Source organism: Pongo abelii, chromosome 3 (assembly GCF_028885655.2).
Source record: "Pongo abelii isolate AG06213 chromosome 3, NHGRI_mPonAbe1-v2.0_pri, whole genome shotgun sequence".
Taxonomy (NCBI): Eukaryota; Metazoa; Chordata; class Mammalia; order Primates; family Hominidae; genus Pongo; species Pongo abelii.
Window position 1 is genome coordinate 127,292,137 of NC_071988.2, and position 13,192 is coordinate 127,305,328.

Genomic DNA, 13,192 nt, shown 5'->3' on the forward strand with positions numbered 1-13,192 from the left:
CTTTAGGGATCATACATGGAGATCAGGGTGCCTCAACTGTTAGGTGAGCTGTTTTAAAAATAAGAAGACTGGAAACAAAGCAAAATGTTAAGACTGGACAAGGATTTGGATAATGGCTATTACATTATTCTTTATATTTTTCTGTTTGCTTAAACTATTTCAAAGTTTTCAAGAGTAAAATTCTTCCCTTCTCACCGTGATTCCAGTTTGCATAGCTAACATTTTATTGTTTTCTTCAGACGTACTCTATCTTCTCTTTTCTTCTCTCTCTCTCTCTCTACCTCTCCCTCTCTCCCTTTTCCTTCTTTCCATACTTCTTGCAACATATATGGTACTACAGTTTGCTTTTTTAAAAACTTAATCGTATATCATGAACATTCTTTCAATTAATATTGCCTTCTTTTTAATGTTTCCATAGCATTTTATTTATGAGTATATCATTATTTATTAAACTATTTCTCTAAGGATAAACATTTAGATGTTCCTAATACCTTGCTGTTAGAAAAGAATGCTCTAGCAAATAAAACTTTGTATACTCGATTATGGAAAGCAGATTTCTCTGCATGAACTTCCTCGTAATAGACTATGAATAGTTTCCTTTTTGTTAGTTTCTGCCAAATTGTTTTCTACAAAAATGTGTTGGTTTAATCCTCATCAGCAGTCTGTAAGATTGTCCATCTCCCTACACCTTTACTAACACTGAATGTTAGAGACATTTAATGTTTTCAACATTATGAAAGGTGAAAATGATTGCAAAGATAAATAAGTGAAGCTCAGAGAGGTTATTCAGCTTGTCCCAAATCTCTCAGCCAGTGAAGAGCTGCTCCAGGATCTGAGGTCTCCTTACATTGGGTACAGTTGTCTTGCCTTTTCTTTTTTTTTGAGACAGAGTCTTGCTCTGTCATCCATGCTGGAATGCAGTGGCATGATCTCAGCTCACTGCAACCTTTGTCTCCTGGGTTCAAGAGATTGTCCTGCCTCAGCCTCCCAAGTACCTGGGGCTACAGGCACGCACCACCATGCCAGGCTAATTTTTGTATTTTTAGTAGAGACGAGGTTTCACCATGTTAGCCAGGCTAATCTCAAACTTGTGACCTCATGATCCGCCCACCTCGGCCTCCAAAAGTGCTGGGATTACAGGCGTGAGCCACCGCGCCCGGCTGAGTTGTCTTTTCATTAGTTAGATCTTGATTCCCCATTCCAGAGGCCTCAGGTAATAAATGTATTATCTGAGACGAGAGGGAGAACTTTTTTCTAGTATCAGGGATTTCTTTAATATCGTAGATAAATCAAACTTGAGCCTTGACGGGCTTTTGTCCTTGTTTCTGGAGGTCAGTGGGGTGGGTGCCTGACTGGGACATGGGTGGGCAGTGGGGCTAGAGCATATGGCCTCTGCAGCAGAGGCTCAAAAATCATATACATCTTTATCTTGAATATAAATACTCATCTTGAAAACTTCGGGTGAAGTGCACACTTTCTATGCTGCATGTGTTCAGCTATGTTATTACATTCTTCCTTTTCAGTTCTAAAATACAAGAAGAATGATGAGGATGAATCACTTAAAGACAAATTGTCTAAACTAAATATTCATTCAATTAGCAAGAAATCAAAAAGAGTGACAAATCATCTGAAGATTCTGACCAGAGGAGAATCACAGGTAATTTTTCTTCTTGGACCACCCACCTTTTCCCAGGGAACATGAATGCTGATATTTTTGTGAGGTTTTGTTTTGTGAGGACTATTTCTAGAATACCGAGAATCAAGGTAATTGCCCTATGCTGTTCTCTTGTCTCTCTCTCTCTCTCTCTCTCTATCTCTCTGTCTGGAAAATAGGGGTGGGAGTGGGAATAGGATTGACACTGTCTTAGCTGTGGTGCTTCCACTCAAGAAACAGAGAAAAGAGAGACATGGACATGGGACATAAGGTTGCCCCAGGATTCCTGATGTTCATCATCAACTAGCACATATTCTCCCTCAAGGCAATGCCCTTCTTCCATCCTGTTTTACTTCTGCTCTTAAAAGACATACTTTTCTTTAGGGTTCCCTTGATATTCATTTTATCTTTATTTCATCTATATAAACAAAGTGTTCAGAGGCATAACTTAGCGCAATTTTTTTTTCTACTTCTTATCCCCTTCCTCTTTCCTCACTCCCCAGATGCACATTATATTAGTGAGTAACAGTCCTGTGTCAGCTGTTTAGCCTGGCTTGAGCCACTTTCATCCCAATCCCTAATAAATAATATATGGATTAGCAAAGACTCTTAAACTTTAATGTGCATTAAGAATTACCTAAAAAGCTTGCTGAAAGACAGAGTCTAGGGTTCCACCTGCCTCAAGGGTGCAATCTAGAAGTCTGTATTTTTGCAAACACTCCAGGTATTTTGAAGCCAATGATTTTAAAGTAAATTATCAACAGAACATACTTGCAATTCTTTGAGAATCACAAGATAGAAAGTTCATGGTCCTGAGATAGTAATACAGTGGGCTTCTAACCAAAATTAGGGAAGATAATTCTTAGTATACTATCTAGTCCTTATATTTTCCTTCTCATTTGCCTGTTTTTGTCATTCATGTATTAATATCTCTAAGATTTTTAGTTTGAACAAGAGGCAACTGTATGGTGGTTCATGTTGGTTTCAGATGGCTTTGGTAGCTGCTGTGGTCTTTTCTCCTTCCATAAGTCTTTGCAGCTTTCCGACCACTTAGGTAAAAGCAGCCCCTTCATCCTCTGGAAAGGGCTAATATATTGACTCTATATTTCAATCTTGACACTATTCATATTTGCAGGAGTCAGCACAGGGAAGAAATTAAGAACAACATCTTTGAAGTTATCCAAACCTGGGTTTGAACGCTACCTCTGCCACTTAGTAAATATTTGTTTGGGGACACATAACAAATTCAATGTAATCATCTGTAAATTCGGATTCTTGTGAGGATTAAATGAGATGATGCATACATCAAGAAAACACCTAACATAGTGTGTAAGCACTCAATATACTTTGGCTGTCATTGTTATCAATTTAATCATTATTATTTTATATCATCGCCTTGTATGGTTATTTACCTTTGAATGTGCAGACTTTTCTTCCTATGTGATGTAAAGTCCTTCATACATGGTGTATTAATCATATTTTTTACTTTCTGTATTTTATAATGTTTTGACATTTTAAAATACCTTTCTGGCTCAGCAGACTGCTCTTCTAGGGCTAGCCAATTCTTAGGGGTAGCAAATGGCTGGAACACAACTTTCATATGCAAACCAATCAATCTTGAGTATATAGCTCTAACCACATCCTTATCTAATTCTTACACACCAAGCCAATATCTCCCCTGCCCTAAATCATTTCAGGGCCCAGTACCGGCAACTAGAGATTACCCCTATATCCCAAAGCCCATTGGAGTTATTTAAAATAGCCAGTCCTAAAGTCTTTACTCTGCCCCTGCCTCACCTTTCCCAAGGAAATTCCAACAGAGGTTCTGGTCTAGACTTTCTCTTTACTCCTATCTTCTGCCACTGCACCAAAACCTGGTGCTTTGCCTCTAGCCCTGTGTGGCATGTGGTGACTCCTCTCTCTGGGACCTGTGAGTATAATAAACTTCTTCCTTCCAAGTCATGTTCTTGTTTCTTCTTGTGACTGTACCGAATTTACCAACATGTACATTCTTAGAACACAAGGCTTGAATTATTTTTGTATTTACTCCTTAATATCCTTCTAGGGGCTAACTGTGTCCATTGCATGTAAGAGGTTCCTCTTCTCAATGTGGAACTTGAATGTAAGAAGTTTGGGACATTTATGGGATATGCTCACATATCCGAGAAAGGACAATGAAGACATTTCAACTAAAAACAATCACATTAAAATCAAATTGGAAATTTGTTGAAGAAGAGATTGTAGCCATAGTGGAGACAGGCATGTGTAAATGTAGGGCAAACAATTCTCCCCCAGTCTTTGGGATTTTGCTTCTGACTCAAGACAATTCTATCAAGGAATAATAGGCAGCCTCTAATTCTGGGGAGGCTTTTGAATAAGCTGTTATATTCTTTAAGATATTTATCATCAACTTCTTATATTTCTCAATTGTGAACTAAAAGTGAATTGTAGTTAAAGTAGCCTGAAGGGATATTAATTAGATTTTTCCCCTGAATCTTTTGAGAGAATGTCCTGTCAGCAATGAAGCATTTTACTGTTAATCAGAAAATCAGCTGCATAGGCTGGACGGGAAAAGAGATAAAGCTCAAATCAATCAATTTTGCACTTGTCAGCAGCTCAGGTGAAATATTGGTAGAGTTAGGGTATAAAGCTATTACCGAAGAGGAAGACTCTTTTCAATTCATCATACATATATTGAACTCTCTTGTACCCAGCACCATGTTAGAGATTGGGAATAGAAAGATGAACAGGCATAGGTTCTGAATTCAGACTGCTTGGGGTTGAATCCTGATCCTACTATACCATGGGTAAGTTTCTTTAACTCCACATATTAACTAGGATAAAGACCACATATCTGTCACAAAGAGCTTCCAAAGGCATAGTAGGCTAAGTCAGGTAGTTGTTTATTTCTCTCTCTCTCTCTCTTTTTAATTTTTTTAGACACAGAGTCTTGCTCTGTTGCCCAAGCTGGACTAGAGTGCAGTGCCATTATCATAGCTCACTGCAGCCTCAAACTCCTGGGCTCTAGCAATCCTTTCACCTCAGCCTCTCAAGTAGCTCAGACTACAAGCATGTGCCACTGCTCCTGGCCACTCTCTCTCTTTTAAGAGTCCTGAGATGTGAATCCAGATGAGCTCTGATTCATAAGACCCTTCGGGAACCCAGTTCCCTTAGTGATTTTTCTAAATATATTGTTTTCATCTGCCTGGTTGAAGCTGTATTCCTGCCATGTCTTCTTTCAAGTCCCAAAGAAATGTTATAAGGCCAAGACTCAGACATGAAAAACAAGGCTTCATCCACATCCTATTTGCACAAACCTGGTTACCAGGGCAGAGCCAGCTGCAAGGGAGTCCGGGAAATGTAGTCTCTAGCAGGGCAGCCAAGTGTCCAACTTGAAATAGAGGTGTGGGTTCTATCAATAAAGGGACAGTAGGAGGAATGTTAACAATCTCTGCCATACCTCCTGAAGCTTCTGTTTCTTTATCTCTAAAATGGGAGTAATCATAATTCCATTATATATGTGTAAGGATTACAATGAGAAAATGGAAGAAAGTTTTTGGCAGTGTCTGGAACATAGTCAGTGTTTAACAAATGTTCGCTATTATTTTCATTAAAACAACAATAGTTAATCTGAAACAACCGAAATCCATCAGTGGAGAGAATCACTTAAATCATTAACCAGGGTTATGAAAGCACATAGGAGAGAGCAATTAATTTTCTACAGTGGGAAGAATAGGAGAAAAGGGAGGATTTATAGAATGGGTGACATTTGAACTAGTCCTTAAAAATAAACAGGATTTTGCGAGGCAGGAAACGAACAGCAGTATATTCCGGCAAAAGAAAACAGCATGGAAAAGGCTTGCTTATAGGAAAGTAGAATTGGGCAATATTTCTCACAGTGTGATTCTTGAACCTTCTACTTTGGAATCATCTGGATCCTAGCCAGATGATACACAAAATAAAATATCTGGTGATGGCTCCTTGGAAACTGCATTAAAAAAAAATCTGCCCCAGCATATTGTTATACACACTAGACTGAGTTGGAGCATAGCAACCCTAAGGCAGAGAATGTTGGATTTTGTGGGGATTCCAAAGAACTCTGCTGCCTATTTAATCAAAAGCTTTGTAGATAAACAATATTAAGAAGTTTACAAATAAAATAAAATGTCACCATTTTTGATCCATTGAGTTCTAATATCAACCATCTTAAATTTAAAAACATATGAACCAAGCACTGCTATGGTTATCACCCAGTGCCAAGCTTAATAATACATACCCTATTCCATGAAGCATTTTCACGTTCACACAGATTTTGCCAGGATGAGGCTGGTTCAGATCTTGTTTTGTAGCCATTTTGATTGCCAAGAAATACTGCTTGCTATTAATAGCAGTAATAAATGTGTGCTCCTAGAAATTGCCACAGCATAAAAAGCTTATCTTTCTGAATTCTAATGGATGTACATGTAAGATGACAAAAAAAACCTGAATACATGTGACACTATCTTAAGTCTGCTGAGTTATCTTGACAGAAGGACTATTTTTGCTAAGATTATATATTATCCTTCAAGTTTGAGTTGATAAAGAATTTTCACATTTCTTTTTTTTTTTTTTTTGAGACAGAGTCTCGCTCTGTTGCCCAGGTTGGAGTGCAGTGGCATGATCTTGGCTCACTGCACCCTCTGCCTTCCGGGTTCAAACGAGTCTCCTGCCTCAGCCTCCCGAGTATCTGGGACTACAGCTGCACACCACCAGGCCTGGCTACTTCATGTATTTTTAGTAGATATGGGGTTTCACCATATTGGCCAGGCTGGACTCGAATTCCTGACCTCATGATCTGTCCGCCTTGGCCTCCCAAAGTGCTGGGATTACAGGCCACATTTATTTAACCATGAATCTAAGAATATTTTCTAAATAAGCGCTGTTACATAAATTGGAATTAATCATACTAACAAAACAATAAGTTCTAGTCAATAGATCAAATGTGGCTATTTTATAAACCCAAAAATGTAATATGCTTTGAGTACATACATAACATATGCCATTAAAAACTACAGAGAAAGTTTTACAATACCACATCTACTGTAACATGGGTGAAGCTATGTGGAAATTAACAATAGCAATTTGAGTTACAGGACTTGGCTTTACTACACTAACTGAGCATCAGTTGTGCTATGTACCAACAGAGAAAGTATGTGTTAAGACAGACAGCGTGTCATCAAATGTTTTCATATCATCAAAGAATTTTCTTTTGTAATGTGCTGGACCAATATGGTCTGTGCTATTTAAAAAAATATCTGTTTCATTTGAGTTATGAAAATAATTTCATATGTATTTTAGGTTAAAGACAATACCTTTAACAGAGAAGAAAAGCTGTTTAGAGTTTTAGAAAAGACTGTGAGGCTTTGTGTGAAGAACATTTCACTCTGTCTTCAACACATACAGGTAGGTGAGACACAACTGTTTTCAGTGTTCTACAGCAACATCTGATATAGAGCATTGATTTCCATGGTTATTTTGAAGAGTAAATGTGACGGTTCCTTCCTTTATATTATGACACCAGATCAAAATTGGAAGGCTGCAAACTGCTGGTAAAGGAAGCCAATATATAGAGGTGTTTTGCTGTTTGACCTCTTACCTGCTCCACTCTCTCCCCAGTCCAAATAGTCATATTGTGGGACTTTTTTGCTCAGATGATTGCTTCATGGACTATCAGCATGCTTTCTTTGCAACAGAGATGAGTTCATTAACACAAAATTGCAAGAGACAGAAAATTTGTTTGTTTGTACTAACACATCTCTTTCTAGAACCTAAAATAAGTATAAAAATCAATATAAAGGAAAATAAATTGAACTACAAAATCCTATTAAGCTACAATATGGAAATGCTCCCATGAGATTAGGTTAGAAAACAGAAATACTCCCAGAAATTTCCAGTCCCATAAGAGGTTGTCCTGACCCTTTGAGAATCACTGATTTCAACCAACTAATTGGAGTACAGTATGATTATGCTCAGTAGAAAAACCTGTCAGAGGTTTCTGCTAATGGATCTCATAAAGAGGAAACTGTGTCCTTCGTGCCACCTTGACAATGGCTATGACCATGAGACATAGAAAGTTAGCAGTGTTACATGTAAATCAGTTACTAAATGGTCCCCTTCTATATTCCAGAAGTTTTTCTCTTGGATATCTTATATATCTGTTTCTGGAAGCAGATGTTTGCACTCTTAGATAAAATATCAGAATGATTTGGAGACAAGTTTCCATGTACATGTACCATTCTGTTCTTATTTATTATCTCATACAAAGCCTACTTTACAATCCGGCTTGCTATTTGCTTCCTAAAATGCTGCCTTCTGTGAAAAGAAAACCAAAAACAGTTATAACAGCCAGAGAGTAGTGGGAACCCTGTCATTTATGTATCTTTCAAGGAGTAAATGTCTCTTGGGAACATCTACAGGAAAGTCTTCTATTTCCACTAATAGATTCAGCAAAAAATGTAAGCATCTTCTGTTAAAGAGAGCATTAAATTTTCTAAGGAAAATTGATGAATTTAAATCAAATAGGAGTGATTTTTAAAATAAGGAATTTGTAAGAATTGCAAGCTAAAGAATAGCTAATGAAGGAATTTAAGAAGGACTGTTTAATCAAAGAGGGTCGTATACAGAGTACTATGAGAAAGAGACATAAGGAAAATGTAAGGAAATATATTCTTACAAGCAACCTGATTGTACAGAGCATTTATAAAATGTTTGTTGTTCCTTTTTAAATAACCACTCAGTGATAATTAAGGGTTATGCTGATGAAGTCCACATTTGGGATATGTTAATTATACTGACCTCAAAACTTGCCTTTTTTGTAACTTTGTTCTTGGGTTTCAGGATGCCATGCCCCTGGCTCTGCAGAGTGTAATGAACCTTCAGGAGATTTCATACAACAAAGACGATGAGATGGGCTATTCTGAGACCCTAAGTAATGCCTTAAATTCGTGTCAGGACTTTGTAAGTTATTTATATTCACAGATAAATGCAAATTAAATAGTGAGGTTGAAAGGAAAGCTGCTTTTCGTTTATTTTTCTGGAGTCAGAAATAAAACATGCACTAAAGCAAATATTAATGTCAAAATTAGTAGATTTAAACAGGGGATTTTTAAAATCATTTAATATTTTTAAAGTGGATTAGTGAGGATTTTACTATGATGGAAATTTAAGAGGACCACAGATTGTGTTTCTAGGGGTAGCTAGTGTCAGTGCAGCTTTTAAAATTAATATTTAGTTTATGTCTGCATGTGAAATATTAAGGATTTATTAAGTTAGAAAGCTTTGCTTTTCTTTTTCTTTTTCTTTTTTCTGGGACAGGATCTGGCTCTGTTGCCCAGGCTGGAGTGCAGTGGAACAATCTCAGCTCACTGAAACCTCTGCCTCTTGGGCTTAAGCAATCCTCACTCCTCAGCCTCTCGAGTAGCTGGAACTATAGGGGCACACCACCACACCTAGAAGATTTTTTGCATTTTTTGTAGAGGCAGGGTTTCACCATGTTGCCCAGGCTGGTCTCAAACTCCTGGGGTCAAGTGAGCTATGCTTTTCTTAAACAAGTCTGTGGAAATGCCTTGAGTCCTTACAGAAACAGCAAAGGTACTCGCTGAGGATATGACACTTATTAACACGCTATATGTTGGAAGGCAAAGCCTTCCTATTGAGAAAGACTTTTATTTCAGAGTCATATGTTATTTATTTTGTTCCATGGTAAAACATTTATTTTGTGAGAGTTCTATAAAATATATCTTGGGAATCATAAAAACATGCTTGAGCCAATAACACATTTTAGTAGTAAGTTACTCTGGGTAATATCAATTTTAATTTAGTGCCTTGTGTTTCTATAGGTATTATTATTTCATAGTAGTATTTCAAGAATTATATAGAAGACTGATTATCTTGAAAGTGGCATTTTCGTGTTGGCATTATAGGCATTTTGGGTAAGACAAATCTTCATGGAGTGGTCCTTTTGTTGGAGGATGTTTAGCATTTTTGGCCCACCAGGCTCAAAATCTCAGTAACATGCCCTCACATCAAGACGTTGTGACAACCAATGAAGAGCCTCATATAATTCCAAACCCTAGGAAGTCATACACCCCCCGATCTAGTAGAAAAACCAGGCAGGAGCATTTTGCTTTTCTGGCACTGGGGAATGGAAAGTCAGGCTTACATCTGAACTAATATGATAGAGAAACAGGTCAACGACAGATGAATGATGGATGGATGGATACAGACAGATAGATGATGGTGATGATGAGATAGATAGATAGATAGATAGATAGATGTTTTTACAGTATATGTTTAATGGAAAAGGTGTGGCTAGCTCTTTATGTATTTTCTGCATTTTTTTTTTTTAAAGTCAGCACTTATTTATTTATTTTTTTCTTTTTTTTCTTCTTTTTTTCTTTTTCTTTTATTATTATTATTATTATTATTATTATTATTATTATTATTATACTTTAGGTTTTATGGTACATGTGCCCAATGTGCAGGTAAGTTACATATGTATACATGTGCCATGCTGGTGCGCAGCACCCACCAACTCGTCATCTAGCATTAGGTATATCAGAGAGCACACATTCTAGAAAAGTCTTTAAAGGTTTGCTCTTTAGCTTAGTTCCAATACATTAAGTTAATGTATATTAATTGAGTACCACCTGAAAGAGTGGTACGTAGCTTCTCCCTCAGCAAGCATGCTCCAGACTTTGATAGAAAGAAGACAGAAGTGTACTGCATACCTTGCATAAAACCACAAGATGATTAATTAGGCTAAGTTAAAAAAATTGTGAGATGGCTCAATATAAAAGTAACTTTTATGGATAACATATATAGAACTCTTTTTAAAAATCAAATATTAAGAACTCAAAATCTATCTAAAGGCAGAGCAGTTATTCTTATCTAACCATGAGTGATACATATCTACACTTTTTTTAGGACAAAATATTAAAGTCTAATTCTTATTTGTTCTAACAACAATTCCTATGTAAAGGTGAATCATTTTGTGTCTATGAGTCACTGGAGATACATATATATATATATATATAAAAAATACTGTAATTAGATTACCTGTAGAATCCGGTCAAGTCACAAACATAGTAATTTATCCCAGATACAGTAAATAGATTCTTTGTTTATCAAGGGACTCATTAAACAGTCTGTAGGTGTATATTGATTATCTCATAAGCTAGACATCAAATTTAATTTGTGTTGGCTACTGCTGGTGCCAATAAGAGATTGGTTTCCCTCTCCCCTAGATTTCCCATGAGTTCAGACCAACTTACCAGGGGCCATTTAAGTTAATTAATACAAGCTGCTGCTCAGATACTGATTCCCTAGGATAGCTTTTGGGTTACAAAAGAGAAACCTATCTCCAAATTATCATAAAATATATAAGCATATATGATAAAGGGTAAAGTACAGCAGTCAGCAAATGCAAAACAGAAGAGAAATAGAAGAAATTAAATCTAGGATGATCAGGTTATGTCATGAAGTTGGGCAGTTCTATGAAGTTCATTTTCAATGATTCAGGCCACAAAGTGCAAACAATTTAAGACACAGAAACAGCATCAGCTTAATCCTTTAATGAATTTAAAACAGAACGTGTAGGCCAAGGTAAGAGGATTGCTTGAGCCTAAGTGTTCAAGACCATCTTGGGCAATAGAGTGAGACCATATCTCTACCAAAAATTTTAAAAATTAGCCAAGCATGGTGACACATTCCTGTAGTCCTAGCTATTCGGGAGGCTGAGGTGGGAGGATGGCTTGAGCAGAGGCTGCAGTGAGCTGAGAAAGTGCCACTGCACTCCAGCCTGGGTGACAAAGTGAGACCGTGTCTCAAAATTAATTAATTAATTAAAAATAAAACAAGTTACAACTCTGTGGTCATTTCTGTGTCAAGATTAAAATACCTTTATTAAGGGTTTACTATCTGTATAGGGGATATAATTCCATTATCAAACATAAGCCTCCAGGGTAGCCAGGGATTTGGGGCTGATATGGGAAGAATAGGGTACAGTCTCCTATGGGATGAACTATATTCCTTTTGCTGTCAGCAAAAGGTGGGAGCGACACGGTGAATCTTTTACACAGTCTTGGTAGTCGAAGGCTAGAGATTCCCCCATACCCTCAAGTGCTGGCTCTGAGATGAGAAAGGAGGGGAATGAAAGTGTTGAAGGAGATGACAATGACAAAAACAGACTGTAGAGAAAAAGGTGGAGTTATATTTTGGGTGAGCAGGCTGTAACTTTTGTATTCCTCTTACTGCTCACTTTTTAGGTTCAATGTTACAACCTAGAGCTCCTGTTTTAAGTCTTTGAATAGGTTTAGCCAGACACAAAAATGATCAGATCCTCTTTTAATCTGGGTAGGTGCTTTCTTGTTTTCTTTTGTGCTTCTCGTGGGGGAAAAGGTAAGCCTATGGATAGCAGTACTGGACAAGGTATGGGCTGATCCTCTCTCTGAAATGGGCTCATTTTTTCTTTTGGCAGGCATCTCACTTACAGAGACTCATCCTGACCCCCTTGTCAGCCCTGCTGTCCTTATTCCCAGGGCCTCACAAGCTCATCCAGAAACGCTATGACAAACTTCTGGATTGCAACAGCTACCTGCAACGATCAGCAGGAGAGGAGTCAGACTTGGCCAAAAAGGAGTATGAGGCCCTCAATGCCCAGCTTGTGGAGGAGCTCCAGACATTCAACCAGGCTGCTCGGAAGATTCTGTTGAACTGTCTGTGCAGCTTCATTACCCTCCTTAGGGACCTGATGCTCGTGGCACAGCAGGCTTACTCCACACTTGTGCCGGTAAGCACAGCACCAACACCCAGCTAGCTACCTTGGCCTACTGGATCTGCTAGAAACTGCACCCATACGAAAGCCCTGTTCAGAGTGTGCACTTGTGTGCCGTGTGGTGTGTGTGTATTTATTTTAACTAAAACCAGTCAGATAGTCTCCTGCTCCTTATCTGTCTTATCCATGGGAAGCTCAAAGAGGGTTTCCTAGTTCAGGTTTACTGTGACTTACACATTTGTAATTATTTTTTGGAGATTCCTTTTCAAATACCAAACACCTTTCAGCCTTGCTCCACCTGCGTAATGCAACATTGAAGCTTATCAACAATTTATATTTTGTATTATTTTTTCTGATCAATAGTTCTTAGATGTTAACTGTGACTATTTAAGATGTGGCTCTAAAAAGAAGGCCATCTCAGCATAATGAAAGACGCAGGATAACGTTCAAACCATGCTTTGTTTTGATTTCATTTTTCCCCAAGAAAGAGAAGCCTGGTTGTGTGTGTGTGTGTGTGTGTGTGTGTGTGTGTGTGTGTAGCTTCGCCTCCCATTAGGATATAATTTTATAATTATTTTCCTGATGAGGAAGAAAGATATTTACAACTTATATCAACTTTTTAAAAATTAGCTTGGTTTCTTGGCCCTGCATTTCAAGTACACTAGTTCTCATCTGAATGAGACGGATAGCTATTCAATGGGTAACACCTGGAGTAGAAATAATTG

The 13,192-nt window shown here is 37.7% G+C and overlaps 1 protein-coding gene across 2 annotated transcripts in view; it reads left to right on the top strand.

The window, feature by feature from the left end:
* ARHGEF38 (Rho guanine nucleotide exchange factor 38) overlaps positions 1-13,192 on the top strand; it is a 158,141-nt gene that overhangs the window by 124,042 nt on the left and 20,907 nt on the right. For both annotated transcript variants that reach the window (XM_063723557.1, XM_024246164.2), the window contains exons 7-10: positions 1,524-1,657; positions 6,992-7,096; positions 8,531-8,650; positions 12,171-12,482. In XM_063723557.1, coding sequence (XP_063579627.1) covers positions 1,524-1,657; positions 6,992-7,096; positions 8,531-8,650; positions 12,171-12,482 — 671 coding nt within the window. The remainder of the gene's footprint in view (positions 1-1,523; positions 1,658-6,991; positions 7,097-8,530; positions 8,651-12,170; positions 12,483-13,192) is intronic.